Source organism: Cervus elaphus, chromosome X (genome assembly GCF_910594005.1).
Source record: "Cervus elaphus chromosome X, mCerEla1.1, whole genome shotgun sequence".
NCBI lineage: Eukaryota > Metazoa > Chordata > Mammalia > Artiodactyla > Cervidae > Cervus > Cervus elaphus.
This window is the reverse complement of record NC_057848.1, coordinates 123,337,530-123,365,472: the sequence shown is the minus strand read 5'-3', so window position 1 is coordinate 123,365,472 and position 27,943 is coordinate 123,337,530. Positions and strand designations below refer to the sequence as shown.

Genomic DNA, 27,943 nt, shown 5'->3' with positions numbered 1-27,943 from the left:
TGGATATCTGCTGGGTGTACATAGCTACATTAAGTGCACCCAATCTGGAAAGGGAAGTCCTCTGTTGTTCAGTGAAGGCTCTGCTCTGTAACCTTCAGTGAGCAGAAGTGGAGAGGATGAATCACAAGAGGACGTGCTGATGGATGAAGCTCCTTCCAACCTCAGCCAAGCTTCCACCTTGCAGGCCAACCGAGAAGGTGAGAGTGCTGAGGCCAGCAAGGCCTCCCTTCTTGCCCTGCACGTCTGACAGACACTACACTAGGGTTTTCCTGGAGGCAGCTGCCCACATGTGCAAAATAAGGAAGCGTCTGTCTGCATGCGCTGACCTACACCATCCACTTTTATCCTCATCCAGTTTTTCGAGTAACATGTTACTACTGCTTGCCCAAAAGTCTGTCACTTCTTACTTGGTTCACTTTCTTCTCACCCACCTGCTATCATCGCTCCAGATTCCCTTTTACCAATAGGATGCAGTCAGTAGCAAAGTAGGGCTGGAAAGGCAAGAGGGCATGAATAGACTTGGCCAAGTCCTAGACCATGGCTTCTCAAGCACCACTCTATAGCCAGCCTCCACATTCAGCCACGTGGCTCAGCATATTGATGCACTGATTGGCACTCTTAGGAAATCAGGGCTGGCTCACTAAGTCTGTACATCACCCTAGATCTGGTTCTTCCTCTCCTAGAGTCAAATACCCCATCACCTTCCCACTCAATCTGCTGGCCTGCACAGTAGCCTGTTTTCTAGCTATTCAGTATAGTCCTCCAATGTGCTCCCTTTGTTTTAGATTCCATGAATATCCTGGACCCTGAGGATGAGGAGGAGCACACTCAGGAAGAGGACAGCAGTGGCAGTAACGAGGATGAGGATGATAGTCAGGATGAAGAGGAGGAGGAGGAGGAAGATGAGGAAGATGATCAGGTGAGGGGGGACTGTGTTTGGGTTGGTTCAGACAACCTCTTCCATGGGAACACAGAACTGGAGAAAACCAACAGTCCGGGTTGCTAGCCTCAGCACCTCCCTCCCTCATGTGCAAATGTGGCCATGACACCAGACTTCAGAAATCCTTACCTCCAGCAATTCTCCATCTCCTATTTTCCCCTTAAGGAGGATGATGAAGGTGAAGAGGGAGATGAAGACGATGACGACGATGGCTCTGAAATGGAATTGGATGAGGATTACCCTGATATGAACGCTTCTCCCTTGGTCCGATTTGAGCGCTTTGACCGGGAGGATGATCTCATCATTGAGTTTGACAACATGTTCTCCAGTGCTAGTAAGATACAGGGGCTCAGCTGGGTTTTATCTCTTGATTCTTATACCCTGAACCAGAGCAGCTCTCAATCTGATACAGAAAGCACTTCTTAGCTGATTTCCTGGGGCAAGGGATATCTGAATCCATCTCTCTGAATAAGTGTATACCTAGAAGAAGAAATTATGAGAGGCTGCTTTTGTTCTCTCCACCTCAGTAAATAGGCAGCCAGTTTAGAGCCTGAACAACTTGATGATTTGCTTGAATTAACAAAAAAAAGAGAGACCAAGGCCGACTGCATCAGGCACTCATGTGCGCATAGGGCAATAACTAATCCTTTTGTCTGTAACACTGGATCTTGAGAGTTTGGATGGACACCTTTGAGCTTGGCATTGGGGAGTAGATTTTGAACACATTGACTCTGTTCATCAAGGATGCATCTTTTCAGAGGAGAGAGTGAATCTCTTCCCTCCCTCCTCCACCATCAACATCAAAGTTCCGTTTTCGCATCAAGTTCTTAAAATCAAACTGTCTTGAGACGGCAGGTCTTTACTCCCAAATCACAAGCATGATACAGCAGAAAAACTGAACTGTTCTGGTCTGTTGTCTTGGCCAAGTAGTCTCTTACCTCTTTGAGCCTCAGTTTGTCACCTGTAAATGAAAAATGTGGAAAAAATGGGGTGGATTACATAATTTTCAAGATACTTTCTATTCTGTGGTTTTCTTTGCATTTTTGTGATTTCCGTCAGTCTTTCTTATAAGTTGAGCCTCTGTTCATTCAGCAAATTGAACAAATATTTGAGGAGTGCCTACTGTATTCTAGGTACTAGGGATACAGCAGTAAAAAAGAAAACAGTCCTTTTCCCTCATAGGAGATTATGGTCTATTAAGAATTATGAGTAAGCAGGCATTACATTGTAGTATGGTAAGAAAGCAGAGAGTAAAGGGTTATTAGGCCCATCTGTAGAAGCAGAAGTAATTTCTAGGCCAAGAACAACAAAACAGGTGAAAAGTGGGGAGAGGTGTTGTCAAGGCAGCAAGAACAGCATGTTTCTGAGGTGCCAACAAGCATCACTGTGGCTTAGTGTCAAGAATGGACTGGGATAAGGTACTACTTAGGAGACTGTTGCAGTATCTAGGTGAGAGATGGTGGCATAAGCCATGGTAGTATCAGTGATCCTAGAAGAGGTGTGGGAATGAGGGAGAAAGGACAAAGCTCAGGTTTCCGTGTGAGGAAGTAAGGCCCAGGAGACATGGTTCTGCCTGAACAACCATGGAGAAATTTCTTTTTGGCACTGATCCCTTTGCATATTGTCCTTGCAGCAGACATCCCCCCATCCCCAGGAAATATCCCTACCACCCACCCACTGATGGTACGCCATGCAGATCACAGTTCCCTGACACTGGGCAGTGGCTCCTCTACAACACGTCTCACCCAGGGCATTGGGCGCAGTCAGAGGACCCTGAGACAGCTGACGGCCAACACAGGCCATACCATTCACGTTCACTACCCTGGGAATCGCCAGCCCAATCCTCCTCTTATACTCCAGAGGTGAGTTACAAGGAAGATTATTGGGCTCACTGAGCTTTAGCATTGTTTTGATTTGACGGGATAATGTTCTTGTGACACACACAAATAATGTATTTGCCCTGTTTCTCTGTGGATTATATGTGCAGCCTTTGGGGAAATACCAAATTGTATACCATGTTCTTTTGCTTAAGTGTCCTGTGCATAGATTCAGCAATCATTAAGTATCTCATATGATAAGCTTAAGCTTATGCTATATGTAGAGCTTAAGATACAGTCAGGAGAGGATCCCTGCCCTTGGGCTTTTAGTTTCTCGCACTAGGGAGAAACAATTTTTAGAGGTGAAAGGAAGAAGTATAGATGTCATAATGGTCAATGTACATATAGTAGTGGGTGTACAAGAGAGATATACCCTAATCCATGCTGTGCCATACCGTGCTAAGTCGCTTCAGTCGTGTCTGACTCTGTGCAACCCTATGGACTGTAGCCCACCAGGCTCCTCTGTCCATGGGATTCTCCAGGCAAGAAAACTGGAGTGGGTTGCCATGCCCTCCTCCAGGGGATTTTCCTGACCCAGGGATTGAACCCACATCTCTTAAGTCTCCTGCATTGGCAGACAGGTTCTTTACTACTAGCGCCACCTGGGAAGCCCCTACCCTAACACAGTGCCTGATATCAGTGATGCTCACTCTGTTGCAGGAACTATGGAGTAATATGCAATTTCAACCGAAAAAAAGTTGGCAGACTGATGGAGTAGTTAGAAAAGTAAGACTTATATGCAACATGATCAGGTCCATAATAATGTTATGCATTTCCTAGAGGATACAGAAAGGATCTCACAATAACAGGTTGCAGGGCCTCTATGAATATACGGTGACCATGGCACCCCACCATCACCTACAGGTTGCTTGGTCCCTCTGCTGCTGCTGACATCCTTCAGCTGAGCAGCAGCCTTCCCCTACAAAGCCGAGGCCGAGCCCGCCTCCTAGTGGGCAACGATGACGTCCACATCATCGCCCGGTCTGATGATGAACTACTGGATGACTTTTTCCATGATCAAAGCACAGCTACCAGCCAAGCAGGCAAGTTTATGTGGTGAAAAAGAGGGTAATGTTTGTCTGGTTCTTTTTCCGTGCTGAGGAAAAGCAGAATAGTATCCACCCTGCTTGGAGAAACCCCATTTTACAGGAACCAGAACCACTCGGTGATTTAGCCAAAGACGTTAGTACCTGTGATGTGCCAAACCTTATGATAGACATTGGGTCCTGTTAGGGAAATGCTGCAATTTTTGGATCAGTTGATGCATGACAAGGCTAAGAGTCTCACTCTCCTTGGTTTCTCTACAGGGACCCTATCCAGTATCCCCACAGCCCTGACTCGCTGGACAGAGGAATGCAAAGTTCTTGATGCTGAGAGCATGCATGACTGTGTTTCAGGTGTGTAGCAGCTTGGTTATCAGGGCAGTAGTGAATTTTCAAGGGCTGAGACAGTGCATGGAAAATTGTTTCCCTCATTTCCTGTGACCACAAGCTCTGCCTTTTGGCTTTCTCCCTACCTCCCCTGAGCAACCTCTGTCTGATCTTTTGCTTCTTTGGTCCAGTTGTTAAAGTGCCCATTGTCAATCATCTGGAATTCCTGAGGGATGAGGAGCTGGAAGAGAGGAGGGAGAAAAGGAGGAAACAACTAGCTGAGGAAGAAACGAAGATAACTGACAAAGGCAAAGAAGATAAGGAGAACAGGGATCAGAGTGCACAGGTGATTCCCATGAGCTGGGAGGATTCATCTTTAGCTATGTCTGCTTTAACTTTCCCGCGGCTTTAGCATACACGTGGCTGATCCCGAGAGTCATTAAAGATTCTAAGACATTCACATTGAACCTGAGAACTGATCCACTCCAAATTCACTGTACATGCATATGGCTTTTAGGGGAAAAACCAACCAAAGCCAGAGCTCCTAACTTAGCAGTTACACTGCATAGTCTCTACTTTCAGTGACTTATAGTTAGACAAGAAGAATGACCTTGACTAAGCCCATGCTTTTAATGTTTCAATTCCATTTCAGTGGATTGCCTTCCCAAGTGTCAGGGAAATCTTACTGATAGGATTCCATTCCAACATTTGAACAAGTTGGGCTTAGGCTTCAAATCAGAGAAAACGTTTTATCTTGAACCCCTTCACCACATGGCATTTTCTAGGGCTCAATATATGAAATCTCTAACATGATTTTGGTTTTTCTGAAAATTTTGGAACCTTGAATAGTATAACTTTCAAATATATAAAGTAAATGCTGATAGAAATGCAAGAAAATTGAAAAACTTGAGTGAAAGATTTTATTATACCTCACTCAACAGTCAGAATATCAAACTTAAAAGGATATTGAAATGTTCAATTATGGTAACAAGCTTGATCTAACTGACATCTTTGTAGAGAACTTTGACCTTTTAATAAACAGTAGCATTGTTTCAAACACATTAAAAGGGTTGGGAAATAAGCAAGTGTGGTGAATGACTGAAAAACCTGGCGTGTAAAGCCCAAAGAAGGGAAATATAGATAGATGAATTCTTGCTGGTCTCAACAATGTGTGTTCAGATCATGTCCTGTGCCCAAGCCCAGCTCCAATGTGGTTTTTATTATCCTTTCCTCTCATTGTTTAGTCAGCTCCCTGACAGCTTCCCCCTTACCTCCAAGCCATCTCAAACATGAGTTTATATTAGAGAAATTGGAGGTCTGTTTTCATGCTAATCTTCCATCCAGGTCATATGTGTCATATGTGGGAGATGGCAACTATTAGAGTTGACCTCTATCTCATGTGCTTGCAAAGTCCCACATTGGTCTGTCCATTTTCTTTGCAGTGTACTGCATCTAAGACAAATGACTCCACTGAACAGAACCTCTCAGGTAACTCTCCTTCCCATTTTTCCTTCTTGCTAATTATTGGTTGATTCTTTTTCCTAACCCAAGTAGCTGGCCCAAGTAGACTGAAGATGAACACTGGTGCCCTGTGGGATGAGGTAGTAGATTGTATAGTTTTAGGGTCATACCCCATCTTGGAGATAACTATACAGTCTACTGTCTTTCCCACGGTGGTGCACTTCCCCTTCAACGTACTCTGTTTAGGTTCTCATTCTGATTATGCTGTACTGCGTTCTAGCATGTGTAGTGAGGCTATGTGTCCTGTCCCTTTTAGTGACCATTGTGGTATGGTGCTTCATGAGAACACCTGACAGTGGTTCCTAAATGCTAGTCTTCAGTGGAAGTTAACAGAATAAGGGAGGTTTAATGACTTTTTCAGAAAGCTGAACTTGTTCAATTTAAAGGACTGTTATAAATTACAGAAATTATATATTTCCTACTTCTTTTGTATCAGAATATTTTTATTAAATGATATTAATGGATTTTTTTCTTATGTGGTTAAATTAAAAGTTGGTGACCCTGTGTTAGTCTCTTTTTATTTTTTCTTTTTATATAGATTTCATGGGTCTGTGGAATCTAAAAATCTAGCAATGTTGCCTTGTGCAGTTTGCTTTGGGGAGGGTAGCTCTGTGGGCTAAATGGTATTACTACTAAATACTTTTGATTCCTCCTTCTAATGTGCCTAATGTAGCCATTTTGTGACTGTGATTCTAATAACTGGTCTATGTGGTATTATATGTCTCCCCTACCCCTATTTCCTCAGAACTTCCTTCTGCTACCCTATACCTTCTGTCTCCTTCGGCACTTGAGTTGGGAAATGATTGTACTAAAGCCTACACAATATTTTTTAAAGCAGTGAAAGAGGGTAGGTGTCCTGGTGCCCTGAATCTGGCAGAAGGTCATTGAAAGGGTCTGTCATCAGGTAAAATGGCCCTTTGCCTGCTGCTGTTGCTAGAGGACTCTGCTCATGCTGGGGTGAGGTAGTAAGTTGTATTGTTGTGGGGTAGGGATTTTAGGCCCCAATTAGAAGATAACTATACAACTTACTACTTTCCCTGGTGTGTAGCACATTCACATTTAGTCTTAACACTGTTGCTTCCATCAGAGTTGTAGATGCTGCTTGGATAATTAGGACTGCAAGAAAAAGGAGATGGAAGGGGACAGGTGATAGGTAGTGTGAGCCAAATATTATAAAGTGACTTGAACTCTCCCCCTCCACCTGGGGCACAGAAAGGATTTAATTCTTAGGGTCTACAAAGAGTCAGATCTTTGGTTCTTGGCACTAATGGCACTGTGCCTTAGCCCTCATCCTGAGATACCAGACCAGCCAGGTGCTGTTCCTGGGAGCAATTGGTGGTTGAGAGGAATGCTGCATCACTGAGTGGAATACTTGTCATGCCACATGTACTGATTGAGTGGCTCCCCCTGTCCTTGACTGATTGCCCTTTAACAACCTTATTGTCATTCTTTCCGAGAAAGATGGGACTCCTATGCCTGACAGCTACCCAGCAACCCCATCTTCAACTGATGTAGCTACATCTGAGCCCAGAGAGACCCTTGTCACTCTGCAGCCCTCCCAACAGCAACCAACACTCCCAACCCCACCAGCCTTGGGAGAGATTCCTCAAGAGCTGCAGTCCCCAATTGGAGAAGGTGGGAGCTCTACACAGCTATTGATGCCTGTAGAGCCAGAGGAATTGGGTCCCACAAGGCCAAGTGGAGAAGCAGAAACAACTCAGATGGAGCTATCCCCAGCTCCCACTATAAGTAAGTAGAATTTCAGGGTTTGAGGGTAGGGGTAAAACAGGAGGGAAGAATGGACATCTTTGTAGTTTCTCTTTACTCTCTTACTTTAGAGAATTTCTAAAGTAGAAGCTCAAGTCCTCATAATTAGGTCTCATAACGGGGCGGCAGAGGATGGGATGGTTGGATAGTGTCACCAACTCAATGGACATGAGTTTGAGCAAACTCTGAGAGATAGTGAAGGACAGAGGAGCCTGGCACGCTGCAGTCCATGGGGTCTCAAAGAGTTGGATACTACTTAGAGACTGAACAACAACAAATTGTACATTACCTTTTTAGCTAGAGTTGAGGTTTCTTCTCTGTGTCCTCAAGACATATATCTGAATGCCTTATTGACACCAACAGTTTAAGGTGATCACTCTATTCCTGGCTATCATGTAAGGCTTCTTTAAAAAGAAGTAGAGGGTTGTTATCTCCATGAATTAAACTGAAACTCGGAGTGAAACAGTTAGCCCAAGTCACTCAGTAAGTGGTTGAGCGGTGATTAAAATCCAGATCTGTGTAACTCTAAAGCTTGCTTTTCTTCAGCATTTCTAGGACTGGCAAGCACGTGACCACACATATAACAGACAGCTCTCCCATCCTGGCCAACACCATTTATTTCATGGCACTATTTCCCACTGGTTTGAAATGGGGCCTCAAAATTCTTCTCAGCAGTGTTCCAACAGGGTAAACAAACCTGTTGCCATCCATGCTCTTTACCGTACTGCATATGACTTACTCTGGAGAAACCTTTGGGTGTAGGGGTTTTTGCCTTTAAGGACCCTTGCTTGTTTAGATAAGCAGAACCAAAGTGCTTGTGCAAATGATGTCTGTAGGGAATCTGAAAGTGACAAGATCCCTTATCTGGGATGCCTAGAGAAGATGCTTCACAGGCATGCTTGGAACACCATAAATGTTCAACAAATGATAGAAAGGGTTTGAGCTAAGTTCTTTAAAGCAAATGAGATTGAGAGGGGAGCATCAGGCCAGTGTCTGAAGTGAAGTTAAAGAAGTAAGAAGTCTGATCTGGCTGCTTCTTAATTCAGCGCACACAACACCCGCCCCCTGAAGCAGAGATCTAACCTCTCCATGTGACTTCCTCCTAGCCTCTCTTTCCCCAGAGAGAGCTGAAGATTCTGATGCTCTGACAGCTGTCAGCAGTCAACTGGAAGGCTCTCCCATGGATACTAGCAGCCTGGCTTCCTGTACCCTGGAGGAGGCTGTGGGTGACGCCCCAGCAACTGGCAGTTCTGAGCAGCCGACAGCAGGCAGCTCCACTCCTGGGGATGCCCCACCAGTTGTGACAGAAGTACAAGGCAGGGGTGATGGGTCAGGGGAACCTACCCAGCCCCCTGAGGACAGGTAAGCACTGTGTGAGTGAGAGAAGGGAAGGATGTGTTAGCAGGTATTTCAAGCCACATTCATATTTAGTAACTAATGTCCATGCTTTGTATACTGGGGGAATCAACTTGACTTCTATGAGAAAAGGGGTACTGTAGGAGTATTTTATAAGTTGAAAAATATGGTTTAGAGAACAACCTGAAAATGATTTCCTTCAGCTCTCCCCCTGCATCCTCTGAGAGTTCTTCCACCAGAGATTCCGCGGTGGCCATTTCTGGAGCAGATTCCCGGGGAATCCTGGAAGAGCCACTGCCTTCAACAAGCAGTGAAGAAGAAGATCCTCTTGCAGGTGAGCTCCATGTGTGCTCAGGCCATCTTGGGATTGTTGAGGCTTCTACTAGCCCTTGGTGTGGAAATGCCCACCAGTCAAATGGTTCCATCCAGATAAAGGGTGGCATATGTATAGGAGGAGGACCTGCAGTAAGGCGATGCTGATGCTACACAATGGAATGAGCCCAGGCCTTTGGAGTCAAACTGATCTTAGCTTAAATCCCCTCTCTGCCACCTCCTACTTATAGGACCTGGAGCCATTGCTTAACTTCCCTGATCCTCATTGATACTGAAAGGGTGATGATAGCTACATGGTGGGGTCTTGATGAAGGTTAATTGAGAGCACACACACAGAACTTGGCACATAACAAGAAACTGTTCTGAGCCTAAGGAAGGGTGGGTTGTCCTTCTCTATATGTCCTGTGTCCTTTATAAAATGAGGACAGAAAGCTCATGCAAGGCCATGGATTTCCTTCGATCAGTAGAAGTGAGAGTCCCTTCACATCTTGTGTCTCCCCTCAGGTATTAGTCTCCCCGAAGGTGTGGACCCCTCTTTTCTGGCCGCCCTGCCTGATGACATTCGCCGAGAAGTCCTACAGAACCAGCTGGGCATTCGTCCACCAACACGAACTGCCCCCTCAACAAATAACTCAGCTCCTGCAGTGGTGGGGAATCCTGGTGTCACTGAAGTGAGCCCGGAGTTCCTGGCTGCCCTGCCTCCAGCCATCCAGGAGGAAGTATGTGAGGCGGGTAGGGGGCTGGTGGGCCAGGCTACCTGGCCATGGTATGCCCCATTGACGACTTCTGCTCTGTAGGTACTGGCACAGCAGAGAGCTGAGCAACAGCGACGGGAACTAGCACAAAATGCCAGCTCAGACACCCCCATGGACCCTGTGACCTTCATCCAGACTCTGCCCTCAGACCTGCGCCGTAGTGTCCTAGAGGACATGGAGGACAGTGTGTTGGCCGTGATGCCACCTGACATTGCAGCTGAAGCTCAAGCCCTGAGGCGAGAGCAGGAAGCCCGGCAGAGGCAGCTCATGCATGAGCGACTTTTTGGGCACAGCAGCACCTCTGCACTCTCTGCCATTCTCCGAAGTCCAGGTACAGAGGGAGGCAAGTGGGAGGGCTCTGTAATGTCTAGCTTTGGCCACATGAAACTCTTTGTTCCCCTTTGTATTACCTGGGCCCAGTTCAGCATATGTCTCCTCCCCAATTTCAGGTTCCTTTTTCTTTCCTTCCAGCCTTCACAAGTCGCCTGAGTGGCAACCGTGGGGTCCAATACACTCGCCTTGCTGTGCAAAGAGGTGGCACCTTCCAGATGGGGGGTAGCAGCAGCCATAATAGGTACCTTTTGCCTGTCTTCTCTCTCCTTGCCATACCACCTTTCATGTCTACTAGTCGTCCCCCTCCCTTTATTTCTAGGTGGAGAGACTGGATGACCTCTCTAGGGTATTTACTTGAATGAATGGGGAAGCCAGATTTTTGAACTCTCCCTTCAAAAAAGCCACAATTTTGGGTTAGTGTAGCTACCGTAGACCATAAGCACAAAGTAAGGCAGGCAGGCACCAGGTTGTAGCTGTGATTACAGCAAAGGAAGCCACCTGTCTCCCACACAAATATGAAAATAGCAAGAGCCACTTGTCTTGAGACTACAGCATCTAGACTGCAGAAGATTTCATTTTTAATCAGGCCAAAGCAGAATAGACCTAACATGCCAAAACATGAAGGGAGTGATCAGTCCCTATTCAGCAGGCAACATCCTGGTAGTCTATAGAAGGCCAAAGTAAGCATTGTTTTCTAGCACTAGGGGCAGTCCAATTTTACCAGTTGATAATACAGACCTGTCCTGCAATCTCTGCTCTCTTCTCAGTCGTCGTGTGATGGAGGGCAAGTTACTTAATCTGTCTGAGCCTCTTGCTCATCATCTCAAAACTGGATGGTTCTCTGATCTTTACAGCGGCCCTGTGAGGAAGTTGTTACAGATATTATAGAGTATATGGTACATAGTAGGCACTTGAGACAGCTCTTAGTACTATATAAAGAGCCCTTAACAGTTCTTGGACTGGACACACTCTCTTCTCAAGCCTTCTAGGATGTATCAGCTCATCCCCCTCCCCTAGGGCTACACCTGATCCCAGAGCTCTAGCCGAAGTGTTACCCAGAAACACCATGCTCTGTTCCAGGCCTTCTGGCAGTAATGTGGACACCCTCCTACGTCTCCGAGGACGGCTCCTCCTGGATCACGAAGCCCTGTCTTGTCTCCTGGTCCTACTTTTTGTGGATGAGCCAAAACTCAATACCAGCCGTCTTCACCGAGTACTGAGAAATCTCTGCTACCATGCCCAGACCCGCCACTGGGTTATCCGTAGCCTGCTTTCCATCTTGCAGCGCAGCAGTGAGAGTGAGCTTTGCATTGAAACACCCAAGCTCTCCTCAAGTGAAGAAAAGGGCAAAAAGTCCAGCAAGAGCTGTGGGTCAAGCAGCCATGAGAACCGGCCCCTGGACCTGCTACACAAGATGGAGTCTAAGAGTTCCAACCAGCTTTCCTGGCTCTCAGTATCCATGGATGCAGCCCTAGGCTGCAGGACTAATATATTCCAGATCCAGCGTTCAGGGGGTCGCAAACATACTGAGAAACATGCGAGTAGTGGCTCCACTGTCCATATCCACCCCCAGGCTGCTCCTGTTGTCTGCAGACATGTTCTGGATACACTCATTCAATTGGCCAAGGTGAGGAGCTTAGAGGAACCCAACTCCCGGGGATGAAAGAGGGGTGTCATCCATAGCCTAGTGAAATCTGAACCCTGAGGGAGCTCACAGGTCCTTACTCTTGGTGTTGAGATGTCTGTTGTTTCTGGGAATTGTCCAATAAATAATTTTGTGGGGGCTTTTTTCTCTTTACAATTTTTATGCATTGTCTCATTCATTCATCAACCTTCAGTGGTCTGTATGGTCCCGATTTTACAGATGAAGAAATTGGGATGCCGAAATCTTTAGTGGCTTTGTCATGTGGCTAGTGATGGAGATGACTGGACCTAGAACTTAATACAGTTCTCTTTTTAATAAGCTTTGCTGCCATTTTTTGAGGGCCTGCCTTGTACCAGGCACCATGCAAAATACATTACCTCTAATCTCAACAATTTTGCATGATGGTACAGGTATTCCCCCCACCACCATTTTTAAGTACAGAGATCAATGCTCAGAAAAGTTTACTAATCCTTTGTCTCCCTACAAAGCTTTTGTTCATTTCTCTAGGCTGCTTCAGTTGGATGAAACTCTTATGTTACATCTCTCCAGTGTTACCAAAGCTGTCCTAAGGAGTGGAGAGACTAGGAGCCAGTGTCTTTCCTTGTCAGGAAGATAGTTTCTGTGTAGACCTCCTAGACCAAACCTGTCTTTCTTTTCCTGGCAGGTGTTTCCCAGTCACTTCACACAGCAGCGGACCAAAGAAACAAACTGTGAGAGTGATCGGGAGAGGGGCAGTAAGGCCTGCAGCCCATGCTCTTCACAGTCCACCAGCAGTGGCATTTGCACAGACTTCTGGGACTTATTGGTAAAACTGGACAACATGAATGTCAGCCGGAAAGGCAAGAACTCCGTGAAGTCAGTGCCAGTGAGCGCTGGTGGTGAGGGGGAAACCTCCCCATACAGCCTCGAAGCCTCTCCACTGGGGCAACTCATGAACATGTTGTCACACCCAGTCATCCGCCGGAGCTCTCTCTTAACTGAGAAGCTCCTCAGACTTCTTTCTCTCATCTCAATTGCTCTCCCAGAAAACAAAGTGTCAGAAGCACAGGCTAATTCTGGCAGCAGTGCTTCCTCCACCACTGTTGCCACCTCAACCACATCTACCACCACTATCACTGCCACCTCCAGCACGTCCACTCCGCCTGCTGCAACCACCCCTGTCACTTCCGTTCCAGCCCTGGTTGCTGCCACAGCTATATCCACCATTGCCATAGCCGCTTCAACCACAGTGACTACCCCCACAACTGCTACCACTACTGTTTCAAGTAAGTGTGGATGTAGGCTGGGAGCTGTGGGGTGTGTACATCCACCTCACTCTCAACTCCTCCATCCAGGTATTCCTCTCTGAATGACAGCAGTCAACTTGGTTTGTGTTTATGATAGCCAAGTATGTTAATTCTCACCCTCATTGGTCAGAGTTCTCTCTCTCTCTATCTTCCCCCCTTCTTTCTTTTCCTTCCCTCCCTCCCTCTCTCTCTCTCTCCTGTGAAGACCACTGACTATGGGTTCCCCTAGGCTAAGCACAAAAAAGAAGAGGGGAAGAAAGTCTCTGTCTTTAAAGAAACCCCAGTCTTTCTAGCCTGGTTGAGGGAGCCAGTTCTCAGAGGAAACAGCTCAAGAGCAGGCAGGATATGGACTTCCCTGGTGGTCCAGTGGCTAAGACTTGGAGCTCACAATGCAGGGACCCGGGTTCAATCTCTGGTCAGAACTAGATCCCACATGCCACAACTAAAGGTCCCACATGTTGCAACTAAGACCCAGCACAGCCAAATAAATAGAGTGTGGATTTAAAAAAAAATAAGCAGGCTGCAATGTGAATCATGGTAGGATCAAGTAACCAGGCCATCCCAGGAAGTAAAGGGAATGAGCTTTGCAGCAGACTAATAAGAATCATTTGAAGAAACAGATTTTGAAGGAGGGGGCTTTCAGAGGGCCCTCTTAGGGAGAGTAACAGTTGAGATAAATATCTGGGATTCTTTGTCATTTTAGAAGGTACCATGAGAGTACTTGGCATTCCAAGTCATTTGGATTTGGCCATGGGGAGGGGGTGGAGCGTCATTTTCACTACTTTTCCATTTTGAAACCCTGGGCAGTGCAGTGATTCCTTGACTCTGCCACTTTAAGTCTGTAGCAAGTGGGTTTCAGAGGCTTACAGTGTTCTGTTTCTCAAAGCTACTACTACTACTAAGGCCAGCAAATCTCCAGCTAAAGTTGGTGATATCGGTGGCGGCAGCAGCACAGACTTCAAGATGGTATCCTCTGGCCTCACTGAAAATCAGCTCCAGCTCTCTGTGGAAGTAAGTCCAAGCTTTTCTGACCTCCCAAGGTTGGGGGAGAAAGAGTCAATGGGGGTGGATAATATTAGGATTGACTGGGATGAATAATGTTTTAGTTCTCAAGTTGGGGCTTGCCCAATCTCCCTTCTTTTTCCCCCAGGTGTTGACATCCCATTCTTGTTCTGAAGAAGGCCTAGAGGATGCAGCCAATGTGTTACTGCAGCTCTCTCGGGGGGACCCTGGGACCCGGGACACTGTTTTGAAGTTGCTACTGAATGGAGCCCGCCATCTGGGTTATACCCTTTGTAAACAGATAGGTAATAATAAGAATAAAGTACCCTGTCTTTCTCAAACCTTCCACTTAGGTGTCACCTCTTTATGGAAGCCTTCCTGAACCCCCAGGCTGAATCATATCCACTCTACATCTGTAGCACAGCTTCCATGCATGCTTTTATCACAGCACTGATATCACTAGGTTGTCAGAATCTGTTTTCCTCTGTTCAGTTGTTCTCTGAGAGCAAGGCTAGCCTTCTCTCTATATTCCCTGGCACACAGCAGTCACTTAGTGAAGGAAAATGAGCATCCATAACACTGGCATTGCTTTCCCAATCTGGGCTCTCATAAGAGCCCTATGATGAACCTGCTGAGGCAGTTCACCACCTGAGAGATGCACCTACACTGGCTTCAGGCTTAGGAATTGAGAGAATAATACCCTCTGCCTTTGTGCAATTTTGAGGGTACAAAAATTCTAAGAAAATCATCTAGTTCAGTCTTTTTCCCATTTTACCAAGAAGAAAACTAAAACCCGGGATGGTGTAGTGATTATGAATCAAGGAGTAGAGTCAGATTTGCTTTCAGCATAGAGACTCTCTTTGTTCTCTCCCACCTCCATCCCACTCCTGGGTCTCCCTAGATCTCAGCTACTTGTGTAGTTATCTCCTCACAAATGTCGCTGGAGCTGAGGTGATATGGGAGTCAATTAGACTATATGACCTAGGATATTCTTTGCTGCATGAGAATTACAAAGTTCTTCTGGATGAGACCTCTTGACTGTCACCAGTTTATTCAGCACCCTTAGGCCAGGCAATGTCCTAGGCACTATTCTAGACAGTTATCTCCTAATTCTCAAAGCAGCCTTGTGAGGTTAGGCAATATTAGCCCCCATTATTAAAAATGGGTAAGCAAACTGGAAAAGAGGTTAAGTAATTTGCTGAAACTACCACAAAAACCTCAGAAGTTTGAGAGGTATACAGGCTTCAAAAGAGATACTTTTTCCCCTCTGCACTGAGGTGCATTTCATGTAGATTCAGCAAATCCTTGAGGCCAGGTAAACCAGTGGCCCTTGAGCAGCTGATCCATGAGTACACAGTAAAATGAATGGAGCAAAATTCTTGTACACTGCCAAGTTCAGTACAGCTGAGCAAAGAGGACGGCCTGGGAAGGTTTCTTGAAAAGTTTTGGGCTTTTAGCTGCTTCAGCAGGGAAGTCTCAACACTTTTCTGGCTTCTCTGCCTGCCCAGGAACCCTTCTGGCTGAGCTACGGGAATACAATCTGGAACAGCAGCGGCGAGCCCAGTGTGAAACCCTCTCCCCTGATGGCCTGCCTGAGGAACAGCCACAGACCACCAAGCTGAAAGGCAAAATGCAGAGCAGGTAGGTGGCAGCTGCCCATCTGGCTGTGGAGTTGGGGTCTGGGACATTATGAAAAGTGGTTCTTCCTGATTTTCTAGTTGTTATTTTTTCCCTCCTCTCTGAGCCAATTTTGTTTCTTTCCTATATGCACATGGCCCTGTTTTTCCTACATTTGTGATTTCCTTCTGAAATTCCATACCCTCTGGTTGACACAAGAAAGCCCTGCTTGTTCTGGGTGTTTCTGCTTTGATGCTCTCAATATATGCGAGCCACCTCTACACTATCCAGGTTTGACGTGGCTGAGAATGTGGTAATCGTGGCATCTCAGAAGCGGCCTCTGGGTGGCCGGGAGCTCCAACTGCCTTCTATGTCCATGTTGACATCCAAGACATCTACCCAGAAGTTCTTCTTGAGGGTACTGCAGGTCATCATCCAGCTCCGGGATGACACGCGCCGTGCTAACAAGAAGGCCAAGCAGACAGGCAGGCTAGGTATGGAACTGGGGTGTCCAGTTGAGGGGCAAGTTTGGTGGTGGAAAAACAAGAGACCCAGGAGGGCAGGACTTAATGTCGTGTCTCCTTCCTGTTTGACCTTTTCTAAAGGAAGTGATGATCCTTTCTTAAAATGTTGGTGGCTGTATTCTGTATCTGACTCAAGCCGTCTACATGGGAAATTTCACTAGGGCAAGTGGGAATTAAAGGGACTGGAAATCTGACGAGAAAATTGGGGACAGATCTTTTGGTGAACAAGATTTAACTCACTGTCTTTGTCTCCTCTCTGCTTCCTTGATTACTCCTGGCTAAAATATTGTAGCCATGTTACCTCAGCTATGGCCTGCCAAATCCTTCCCCTCTGTCCTACAGAACTCTCACCTGCCACCATCCATCTGCCTAACCCCATGTCCCCTGCCCTTACCTGTAATGGTAGCTCTTAGTGCCTGACAGTGAGCACTCTGAGACTAACTGAGCGTAAAGCTCAAAGACCTCAGCAAGATGCTTGTGGTGGCTCAGGAGATGGGACACAGAAAATTGAGCATTCCCTCTTTCCACAGGTTACATCTTACCTTCTTTTTTCTTTCTCCCAGGTTCCGCCGGTTTAGGCTCAGCTAGCAGCATCCAGGCAGCTGTTCGGCAGCTGGAGGCTGAGGCTGATGCCATTATACAAATGGTACGTGAGGGTCAGAGGGCGCGGAGACAGCAACAAGCAGCAACGGTTAGCATGATGCCTGTGGCCCCTCATTCATTTGTCTCTCCTCCCTCTCCCACCATATATATCATCAGTGGGATTTCATTGCCCTTACCTTGTATGCTTTTGCATTAAGTTGGCTATATGAATGCTTCTGGACAACAGAGTTAATTTCTCTTGGTGCTTTCTTGACTGTTCATTGGTTTGATTTGGTTTAAAGCTTGGCCATCATACCCCACTCCCAGCTATCCAGTCAATAGTGGCGCTTTTGCAAACTGCATAACGCTAAGTGTCTAGGTCCTGAGGGGATACGGGATAAAGATTTTTCAGTCTCATGGAACAATGCAAGTGCATCAGAGACATATCAGGAATCCTGCCCTTGAAAGTCTCCCAAGCTTGGTACACTTCCCACATAGCCTCTTCCGGCAATGGCTGGTCCCTCCACCCTGGTCTCTGCCTCTATTCTTCATACTCCCTTGGCACCCAGGCACTCAGGCTCTTTTAGGAGGAAGCCTTCAGGTTCCTAGATAGCCAGTTCATTGTTAGGATCTCAGCATAGAGTGACTGTAGGAAAAGCCTAGCATCATGTATATACACTATGGCATTCATTGTTTGCTTGTCCTTATACAACATGCAAGTTACCTTCCCAAGATCCAAAAAATAAGGATATCTTGAGGCCTGTTGGTTTAAAAAGCCAATCCCACCCATCAGAGATTGCATTAATTCATTCCCCTGTTATTTCCTCCAAAGAGCAAACCTACCTTTTGCCCATCTGAGTTTTATACACACACACACACACACACACACACACACACACACACACAAACGTATAAACAAAGAGCAAACCTACCTTTTGCCCATCTGCGCTGTATACACACACACGCACACATATAAACTGTTCCTAGAAGTCTTGAAGTCCAGGAGGCTGGTGCCTGACTGGACTCAGACCTGGAATAGAATAGAGGCAAATGGCAGGCATCCAGGGAGCTCTTTGGAAAAGCATGCTAGCTCAGGGTGGAAGACAGCAGAGGAGGTGGGAAGACCATTCTTTTGTACTGGAGAGCTAAGGAAACTTCTTTCCATATGGGAAGATATGGGAGGCTGCTTTCCAAGCTTAATGATATGTAAGAGATTGTAGGACAGCCTCTAGCCTATCCCTGAGGAAAACAGAGTTAGTTGCACCCTTTATGTGACTTTGTCTCCCTTTTATCCAGTCGGAGTCAAGCCAGTCAGAGGCATCTGTCCGAAGGGAGGAGTCACCCATGGATGTGGACCAGCCATCTCCCAGTGCTCAAGATACTCAGTCCATTGGTCAGTACTGCTTCCTATTTCCAGCCCAACAAAAGGGAGAGCCAATCTTCATGGAATGGGTGTCTCATCCCTGGTTTCTATATATTGTTAGACCCGTACCAGTCAACTAAAGTCACTAACCATCACCACCTGGTCCTCATTGGAGAATCCTAGCACACACTGCAATTTCTGTAATAAAGAAACTATGGGGCTTCCCTGATGCTTCCATGGTAAAGAATCCACCTGCTAACGCCGGGGACACAGCTTCAATCCCTGATCCAGGAAGATCCCACATGCTCTGGGTGACTAACCTACTAAGGATATAAAAGATCTGAAAAACTATTAATAATTTTGACATATACAGAACACCACAGCCAATAACAACAGAATAAACTTTTTGAAATGCATATAGAACATGTACCAAAATTAACCATGTCCAGAGCTTTAGCTTAATAAATTTCAAAGTGCTAAAATATCTCAGAGCGTATCCTCTGATAGTAGTAGAAATATGTGATATTGAGACTTCCCTAGTAGTTCAATGGCTAAGACTTTCAATCCCTGATCAGGGAACTAGATCCCATATGCCACAACTAAGAGTTCTCATGCCACAACTAAAAGACACCACATGCCACAATGAAGACATGGGCCAGCCAAATAAACCAATAGGTGCCTCCCTGGTGGCTTAGCGGTAAAGAATCTTCCTGCCATTGCAGGAGACATGGGTCTGATCCCTGATCCAGGAAGATCCCATATGCCACAGAGCAACTAAGCCCACGCACCACAATTATCGAGCCTGTGCTCTAGAGCCCGGGTGCTGCAACTACTGAAGCCCTCACACTCTAGAGCCGGTGCTCTGCAACAAGAGAAGCCACCACAACTAGAGCGTAGCCCCCACTCACCACAACTAGAGAAAAGCCCACACAGCAATGAAGACCCACCATGGCCAAAAATAAATACTTTTTTAAAGACACTGTGACAATACTGTGTGGAGAAAGCATGTGTTTGTCTCCCATTTACAATCTCTGGGACCTCTTTCAGTTTCTTCATTTAAAGTAGGGATGTTCCTAGGTAGGATTGAGTTAACGTGTATGTATAACACTTAAAGCAGTCCTAGAACACAGTGGATGCTATTATTAGCAGCATTTCTCAAGGTTAATTTCATATAGAATGCTTTTGGGCACCCTTTTACAGATTCCTGTGGGATAGTGTCATCATAGGACATCTGTTTTTAAAAAAATATTATATCATTTAATTGGAAAAGACCCTGATGCTGGGGAAAAACTGAGGGTGGGAGGAGAAGTGAGCAACAGAGGATGAGATGATTGGCTCATCATCGACTCAATGGACATGAGTTTGAGCAAACGCCAGGAGATAGTGAAGGACAGGGATGCCTGGTGTGCTGCATTCCATGGGCTTGCAAAGAGTCGGACATGCCTGAACAACAACAAGAAGATCATTTAATAATCCATAGGTGTTCTGGGAGCTGTTAAGGCAATGAGAAGACCAACACTGTGTGGTAGAATTTTTCTGCAGTAGCCATTAGCTCCATGTAGCTATTGAGCGCTTGAAAAGTGTCTAGTGCAACTAGACAAACTTTTTCTTGTATTTTATTCTGCTTAAATGCCATTCAGTGTAGGGCTAGAGCTTGCTTTCAGATGTTACTCAGTGGCCAGTGGACCAGTCTATTTAGCCTCTCTAATGGCCTATGCATTTGGTCTGAATGAAGAAAAAGCTTCCTGAATCTCTCCTCTGTGTGCTGTCTAGGCTCAGATGGAACTCCACAGGGGGAGAAGGAGAAGGAGGAGAGGCCACCTGAGTTACCCCTGCTCAGTGAGCAGCTGAACTTGGATGAGCTATGGGACATGCTGGGAGAGTGTCTAAAGGAACTGGAGGAATCCCATGACCAGCATGCGGTGCTAGGTAAGTTGTGGCCTGATGGCCCAGGCCCGCTGATCTGTTCTGGGGCCCTTTCTGCCAGCTTAATTTTCTTCCTTCCAGATTACTCCTCTCCCTCAGGTTTCCATGAGAGTTCAAAGGAGAGGATTTTTTTCTCTGACTTCATTATCAGAAAAAAAGATTTGCTTTCTCTTTTGGTAGCTGTTATCTTTTACTCTTTAGACTAAGGGAATCTTTATAACTGGTTGTCTATCCCATTTTTCTTTAGAAGCTCTGACTTTCTCTGTGGCACCATTATGTATCTCCTGCAAGTTTCCATCTAGTAGTTTTGAAATTTGATTCTGAGGGGGAAGAGGTTTATATGTTGAAGTTTATCAAGTAAAATGTCACTGTCCTATATCATTCCTACCCCCAGTGCTACAACCTGCTGTCGAGGCCTTCTTTCTGGTCCATGCAACAGAGCGGGAGAGCAAGCCTCCTATCCGGGACACCCGTGAGAGCCAGCTGGCACACATCAAGGACGAGCCACCTCCACTGTCCCCTGCCCCTTTAACCCCAGCCACTCCTTCCTCCCTTGACCCGTTCTTCTCCCGGGAGCCCTCGTCTATGCACATCTCCTCAAGCCTGCCCCCTGACACACAGAAGTTTCTTCGCTTTGCAGGTACAGGGAACTCTTAGGCCCCCAAATGTAGAAGGCTTCATTTTTCTACAGGGTCATTTCATATATTTTGTTGTCAGCTGATTTGCAGGGTGTGTGTGTGTATGTTGGAAAGTGAGACTAATAAGTTAGGGACTGGGTCTGGGAGTCTTTTTATGCCACACTTTTTTTCCCTAAAACAAGGAAGAGTTGCTGACTGACTGACTTAGGTCCCTTCTTCCATGACCCATGATGTGCTGATTCCTGCTGTCCTTTCTCCCCTCAGAGACTCATCGCACTGTGTTAAACCAGATCCTACGGCAGTCCACCACCCACCTCGCTGATGGGCCTTTTGCTGTCCTGGTAGACTACATTCGTGTCCTTGACTTTGATGTCAAGCGCAAGTATGTGCCCTGGATGTTGGGGGGGGGGCTTTCTAAATAGTATCTCCCCTCCCAAAAAGGAGCCAAACATCCTCCAGGGGTGATGTTTCCAGAGAAAGAAGTCTTCCTCGGTGGCAGCTCCTGGATTGGAATGGTGCTAAACAGGGGGAAGAGAATCATCTTTGCCACCAAGTGCCACTGTACCTAAATATTCCTTGGTGCTCTCCAACCTAGTCTCTGTTCTTCATCAGAGAAGTGCAAGCCTTTGTTTAACCACATGAATTCTAAAATCCCTGTCTATCCTTTGGGGTAATACAGGAGATGCAGGTAGCCATAGTATATTAACAGCAGGGCTTGGAAGGGTCGAGAAGGCCTCCACAGCACTTCTGTCATTTTTTACTCTTCTCTTCCTTTCTGTGCACCTACACATGCTTACCTGCTTATTGCAGAAATTCCATGCCATAATGTCTGTGGGCCCCTATTTGATGGACATCAGGAAAATTTAGAGTTGGTAGTGAATGACCTACCTTTCCCAAGTAGTAGTAGTAGTGTTAGTCACTCAGTCGTGTCTAACTCTTTGTGATCCCATGGACTGTAGCCCACCAGCCTCCTCTGTCCATGGGATTCTGCAGACAAGAATACTGGACTGGGTTGCCATTCTCTTCTCCAGAGGATACTGGGCATTTCCGCAGGAAAAAAATAGAAAAGTTGGCGAGCAGAGGTCAAAGTGTCTGGAGGATGAGGGGAACATCACTGTGGGTCTTCATCCTGATCAGGCAAACAGAAATTTGCTCTGCCACCCCAATCTTATTTTCCCTTCTTTCCTACTTCCCAAGATATTTCCGCCAAGAGCTGGAACGTTTAGACGAGGGACTCCGGAAAGAAGACATGGCTGTGCACGTTCGTCGTGACCATGTCTTTGAAGACTCCTATCGTGAGCTGCACCGGAAATCCCCTGAAGAAATGAAGAATCGATTGTAAGAACCCAGAGCAGAGAGTAAAACAGGATGGGGTGGTTCTGACCCTTCCTACTGAGTAGTGAAGGCTTACTTGGGGCCCAAATGTTCAGGGGAACTTAGAGAGGTGCTTGCCCTCCCTGGTAGGAATTCCTAAGAGGAATCTAGCTCTCACTGAGCTGTCGTCCATATTCTCTGCCCAGTCTCATGAGACTGGTCTTCTGTTGGCTAGCTGGCCCTTGGGCTGAACTGCCCAACAGTTCCTATACAGATAGGAGAGTCTGTGGAATTTACAAAAGTACACTTGATGGCTTCACAAAGAGCTTTTCTCCATTGTTACACTAGGAACGGGAAGCCTGCTGAGCAAATGGTACCCTGGGTTGAGGGAGACCACACTTGCAAGAGTGACTCCCCACCAAATTGGTAATCACTCCCTGGTGATTCTGACGCCACCTAGAGGAGATTGGCAGTTTGCAGTATCATGTGTCATGGGAGCCAGTGAGATGATAGACCTATTGAAGTCGTTTGATGATGCTCTTGAACTCAGGAACTTGATTCCTCCCTCCCTTTGTGGCATGGACTCACTATCCATGTCGTCACACAGGAATTCAGAGAATCTTCCAAAACAGACTGAATCCTACTCTTCCACCACTAAATCGTAATAGACATCAAACTCAGCTCAGCTCTCTTTGATACCACTTGATGACTCCTTCCTGTTTAAAGGCCTTATTAGGCCTTTATATCTTTCCTATTAGTGTTTTCTGGGATATCAGTGAGCCTTTACTGACACTTCAGAACATCTCTTCCATCAGTGATGCCCTTTTCTGTCCCAGATTCCCATCTCTCTTCTGGGCTCTCCTGGCACTCTGCATTTACCACTGTCCTCTGACTCTGCACTCCCCAGCTACTGCTTCACTCAGTCACTCACTCAGGACATGCTGTGCAGAAGATTGGATTTGTCCTGGGCTTTCTGCATATCCCTGTTTCTGCTCTCTTAAACAGGTATATAGTATTTGAAGGAGAAGAAGGGCAGGATGCTGGAGGGCTCCTGCGGGAGTGGTATATGATCATCTCTCGGGAGATGTTTAACCCTATGTATGCCTTGTTCCGTACCTCACCTGGTGATCGGGTCACATACACCATCAATCCATCTTCTCACTGCAACCCCAACCACCTCAGCTACTTCAAGTTTGTCGGACGCATCGTGGCCAAAGCTGTGTATGACAACCGCCTCCTGGAGTGCTACTTTACTCGGTCCTTCTACAAACACATTTTGGGCAAGTCTGTCAGGTAAGGATGTGGCACAACCCTGGGACTGTCCACAGTCCTGGAAATCTGGTCCTTGTGCCCCATCCCTAAGCTGCCTCTCTGCCACCCCAATCCAAGACCCTGTTTGTGTTTATCTAGATATACAGATATGGAGAGTGAAGACTACCACTTCTACCAGGGCCTGGTTTATCTGCTGGAAAATGATGTCTCCACACTAGGCTATGATCTCACTTTCAGCACTGAGGTACGTCAGGAGATCCTGACTGTGGCACACCTCACCTAGTTTAGGAAACCCATTACGGGATTGCTCTTGAACTGACATTGGATAACCTCTTAATACATCAGTCTTAAAATTTTATGCCCCGTTCCCTGTCTGTCAGAGAGCAGTGAGTATTTGCATGAGACAGCACAAACAGAAAAACCAGAATTTGTAAAACAATACTAGTTTCCCCTATATTTTGGGGGGGAAAAAAACTCTAGTACACTATTCATCATTCCCAAAGGTATTTCATTGTAGAAAAATTGTGCAAATAGAGATAGATGAAAAACAAAAAAATCTCAAGGTTATGCTTCCCCAAAATTGCTTTACACAGAGATTTTTTTTGTATTACATTATATTATCCATGACCTTTTCCCTTTTACTATTACATTTTCCGTATGGTTTTAGGACTAAACCCTTCGCCTTTTCCATTTAGGGATTCATGAGCTCATGAGAAAAGTCATTGTGTTTTGTTTGTTTTTTATGACCTTGCTTTATTTCTTTGCCCAGGATACAGCAGAGAGTTTAGGGTATGTTTCTAGGTATCTATGTAAATCGCATCCTAGACCAAGCCTGATTCGTATTATTGGTATTTTGGGTATTCTAGGTCCAAGAGTTTGGAGTCTGTGAAGTTCGTGACCTCAAACCCAATGGGGCCAACATCTTGGTAACAGAGGAAAATAAGAAGGAATATGTACACCTGGTGTGCCAGATGAGAATGACAGGTAGGGGAAATGTCTCTCAGACCCCCTAACTGTTCAAAATGGGACCAAGGTCAGCCCTCACTCATTACACAGACATTGTTTCTTCTTTTCCCCTATGCCAGCCACAAATGCCTTGCAAAAAAGGAGTCCAAAAAACTGACCAAAAAATATTTCCCTTCGTCCACCCTCATATAGGGGCCTAGAAGCAGTGATGGATGAGGTAGGAAGATCAGTCAGCTTCCTCCTGGATTAGGGATCTCTGACCTCTGACAGTTGTACAAGTTCAGATGCCACGTGGCTTGTTGGTTCTTTCCCCAGGAGCCATTCGCAAACAGCTGGCGGCTTTCTTAGAAGGTTTCTATGAGATCATTCCAAAGCGCCTCATTTCCATCTTCACTGAGCAGGAGTTAGAGCTACTTATATCAGGACTGCCCACAATCGACATTGACGATTTGAAATCTAACACTGAATATCACAAGTACCAGTCCAACTCTATTCAGGTAAGCTGATGCTGGCATCCCTCCCTGTATCCTTAAGCAGTGTTAGTTTGTATGACAACAAAATAAACCGGTACTCTTAGGGGAGGGGGGTTTTGAGGGATAGCTTACCTGAACCTAACTTCACTTTCCTGGAGTTTTCAGTTTTCAGGTGACGTCATCATGTGAATGAAAGAACTGAAACCTGTCCCACAGAAGGGACTTGCCTAACATTCCGTATCCCATCCCCCTTTCTTCCAGGAGCTCTCTACCTAATGCTGTCTTCTTGTGTTCATTCCCGTAGATCCAGTGGTTCTGGAGAGCATTGCGTTCTTTCGATCAAGCTGACCGTGCCAAGTTCCTCCAGTTTGTCACAGGTACTTCCAAGGTGCCCCTGCAAGGTTTTGCTGCCCTTGAAGGCATGAATGGCATTCAGAAGTTTCAAATCCATCGAGATGACAGGTCCACAGACCGCCTGCCTTCAGCTCACACATGGTAAGAGAAAGGGTTTGTTCTTTTCAGCATTTGGATTGAACTTGCATATTTGCCACTTCTGTACCCCTACCATGGTCAGGAGTAGTCAAGAAGCCAGATCAAGCCCCAGCTACCCTGAACCTACGGGTAGCTCACAGTTTGGTGGTTTTTGTGGAGATGATGGTGTTTGAGATGAGAAGCTGACCCAGATTCACAGTGGGGCTGGGGAAATATTGCAGGTGAAAACTGCCCTGTGAGAACAAGGTGTATTCCAGGGCTCAGCATGATCAGAGCAAGAAGTTGCAGGGAGCAGAATGCTAAAGAACTCAGCAGAGGTGACCAGTGACCCTGAATGCCTCCTTGGAGGCTCGGGCTCCAAGGGGTATGGTATTAGGGAGGTAGTATTTATACCATGGGTAGGCCATGGTATTTAAGGAGGAGTGATAGGGTCAGGTTATATTTTAGGTGCCTGGTAGCCAGTAGTGGGGCCAGATCTGAGAAGGGCAGACAAGGCTAGGACAAGATTGGGAGTGTACAGGCAGAAATCAGGTGGGCACCATGAGAACACAGGGATTTGGTTATCATCTTTTGTCACGAATTGATGTGTCTTCTTTCCCTAGTTTTAATCAGCTGGACCTGCCTGCCTATGAGAGCTTTGAGAAGCTCCGCCACATGCTACTATTGGCCATCCAGGAGTGCTCTGAAGGCTTTGGGCTGGCCTAAAAGGGCCACACCCACTACTGTAGGGTTTTTTTTTTAACCATTGTTGGACCTGGGAAAGGGGGAAATGAAAACAAAAAAGAACCAGAAAGAAATGTCAAAAACCAATAAATGAAATCCACCAACTCACCATGTGTGTGTCCCAGCTGCCCCAGCGCATACCCGTTCCCCCTTTCCTGCTCATCCTCTCTACCGGCTCCCTTTTCCTCACCTCCTCTCCCCATTCCATGCCGTCCATGATCCCCCACCCCATGTGTTAAAAAGGCAGTAGCCTTTACAGGGACCCGTTTGTCCCAACTGTTTGAACAGTGTGCTCCTCAGATTCTGTGTTCAGAAGGATTTGCTGCATTGAGACTTGAAACCTTTGGATAGGGGAAAAAATTATATATATATATATTTTTTTGTTCTGTTTGCAATTCTTAATTTGTGCTTGGAATGTGTTGATGTGCACAGCTAATGATTCAATGCGAGACAAGATTGGCGTCTGTGTTGTGGAGGTTTCAAATAAAGAGCACTCTTCATAACTCACTTTTCACAATGGAGTTTTTTTCAAGTTTAAAAAAAACAAGCACCTTTTGAACACATGCTAGATGACTGGAGAAAAAATCCAAATGGAATCTCCAGAAAGCCATTTCTGTTACCACACTGGTGCATCCTCCTCCTTCACAGTCATCAGGAACTGAGGGGATCTTTTTCAGAATGGCATCTACACTTGGGAGTGGTGATGGTGTTAGAGATTGTAGCTAAGGACAAAGCACCGCCTTGCTCTAGGAGAACAAACCAGCAGGTTGTTAAGAGAATTCTCTCAACCCAACCGAAGGTTCTATATCCTGAGCCTTTGTAAGAGTTTCAAGTCTGGAGCTCAGTTTAAAATTTTGATTTCAGTTATTAATGTTTTAGTTTACTTCTAACAAATTTTAATAAATAATTTGACTGGCTCCCCAGAACAGTCTTTGCATCCTTTTTGGTTCTGTTTTGCATTTTCTTGTCAGATCTGTTCATAGATCGACCAATAGTCCCTTGTGGGTTTTTTCACTCCATCCAGCACTTAAAGTTGATCTAAGAGCTTTGATGGCTCCAGACTTCAAAGATAAAAGTAATAAAAGTTTAGTAAACTCAGTGGTACTGGCTTTGTGTGGTTTTTCTCAGTCTCTAAAGCTCTACTTAAAAATTTTTCCCTTGACCATGTCCCAGAGTGTGGATCTAGGAAAGCAGTAGTGTGTGTGTTCTTAACCTGATCCCTTGGTCTTGATGCAAATAGCTACTAGTCTTTTTTTTTTTTCCTTCAAGCATTCACACTTGCCTGTTCCTGGCCCTCCTGACTACTGAGAGGACAGATGAATCAACCCTCTACCCTCCTATTAAGCTTCTAGTCAAGAGGGGGAGACAGATCAGTTCTGCGTCCAGATGTTGGAAGGGGGATCTCTGGGTACGCAGAGCAGAAGTGTCTGGTCTAGCCTGGGAGATCAGGAAAGGCTTTCTGTTGTCAGTGGCACTTGGGTTGAATCATAAGGCTGTGTGAGAGTGAAGATTAAGGAGGAGAGGGTAATCAGGGTCAACACAGCAGGAGTTCAGTTGCTAGGACAAGGCTTGAGTGAAGAATAGTGGCCTGAGATGAGGCTGGGAGTCCAGCAGGGCTTTAAAATGAGTGGATGAGCAGAAATACAGTAGAATTGATCAATATACTTAGGAACCAGTTATAAAAAAAATCAAAAGTAAAAAAGTAAAGCTCTGACCATTTAAATTTGAAAGGGATGCAAGGGTTGGGAGTTGAGTGTGGAAGTTGGGAGTACAGACGGAATAATCCTGAAGGAAATAAATGAATCTAACTCAATGACATACCACAGAACCTAATGTGACTGAGTATGATTTGTCGTTTGGATATGCTT

General features: G+C 45.9%; 1 protein-coding gene across 14 annotated transcripts in view; it reads left to right on the top strand.

Moving 5' to 3' along the window:
- The window catches only part of HUWE1 (HECT, UBA and WWE domain containing E3 ubiquitin protein ligase 1), a 153,149-nt gene extending 126,567 nt beyond the window's left edge, over positions 1–26,582 (top strand). For 9 of the 14 annotated variants that reach the window (XM_043897309.1, XM_043897308.1, XM_043897311.1 and 6 more), the window contains 32 exons: positions 99–197; positions 786–919; positions 1,106–1,274; positions 2,574–2,802; positions 3,682–3,860; positions 4,125–4,214; positions 4,379–4,533; positions 5,630–5,675; positions 7,170–7,457; positions 8,582–8,837; positions 9,035–9,165; positions 9,669–9,883; positions 9,962–10,250; positions 10,391–10,493; positions 11,333–11,879; positions 12,562–13,162; positions 14,070–14,194; positions 14,334–14,490; positions 15,694–15,826; positions 16,094–16,296; positions 16,890–17,017; positions 18,205–18,301; positions 20,045–20,200; positions 20,592–20,837; positions 21,100–21,217; positions 22,033–22,173; positions 23,155–23,442; positions 23,560–23,665; positions 24,288–24,405; positions 24,703–24,884; positions 25,165–25,355; positions 25,955–26,582. In XM_043897309.1, the coding sequence (XP_043753244.1) occupies positions 99–197; positions 786–919; positions 1,106–1,274; positions 2,574–2,802; positions 3,682–3,860; positions 4,125–4,214; positions 4,379–4,533; positions 5,630–5,675; positions 7,170–7,457; positions 8,582–8,837; positions 9,035–9,165; positions 9,669–9,883; positions 9,962–10,250; positions 10,391–10,493; positions 11,333–11,879; positions 12,562–13,162; positions 14,070–14,194; positions 14,334–14,490; positions 15,694–15,826; positions 16,094–16,296; positions 16,890–17,017; positions 18,205–18,301; positions 20,045–20,200; positions 20,592–20,837; positions 21,100–21,217; positions 22,033–22,173; positions 23,155–23,442; positions 23,560–23,665; positions 24,288–24,405; positions 24,703–24,884; positions 25,165–25,355; positions 25,955–26,057 (6,023 nt within the window). In that variant the 3' untranslated portion in view covers positions 26,058–26,582. Of the gene's footprint in view, positions 1–98; positions 198–785; positions 920–1,105; positions 1,275–2,573; positions 2,803–3,681; positions 3,861–4,124; positions 4,215–4,378; positions 4,534–5,629; positions 5,676–7,169; positions 7,458–8,581; positions 8,838–9,034; positions 9,166–9,668; positions 9,884–9,961; positions 10,251–10,390; positions 10,494–11,332; positions 11,880–12,561; positions 13,163–14,069; positions 14,195–14,333; positions 14,491–15,693; positions 15,827–16,093; positions 16,297–16,889; positions 17,018–18,204; positions 18,302–20,044; positions 20,201–20,591; positions 20,838–21,099; positions 21,218–22,032; positions 22,174–22,497; positions 23,112–23,154; positions 23,443–23,559; positions 23,666–24,287; positions 24,406–24,702; positions 24,885–25,164; positions 25,356–25,954 lie in introns of those variants that run through there. The other 5 variants (XM_043897305.1, XM_043897313.1, XM_043897314.1 and 2 more) reach the window with 5 other exon arrangements.
- Positions 26,583–27,943: the final 1,361 nt, after the last annotated feature.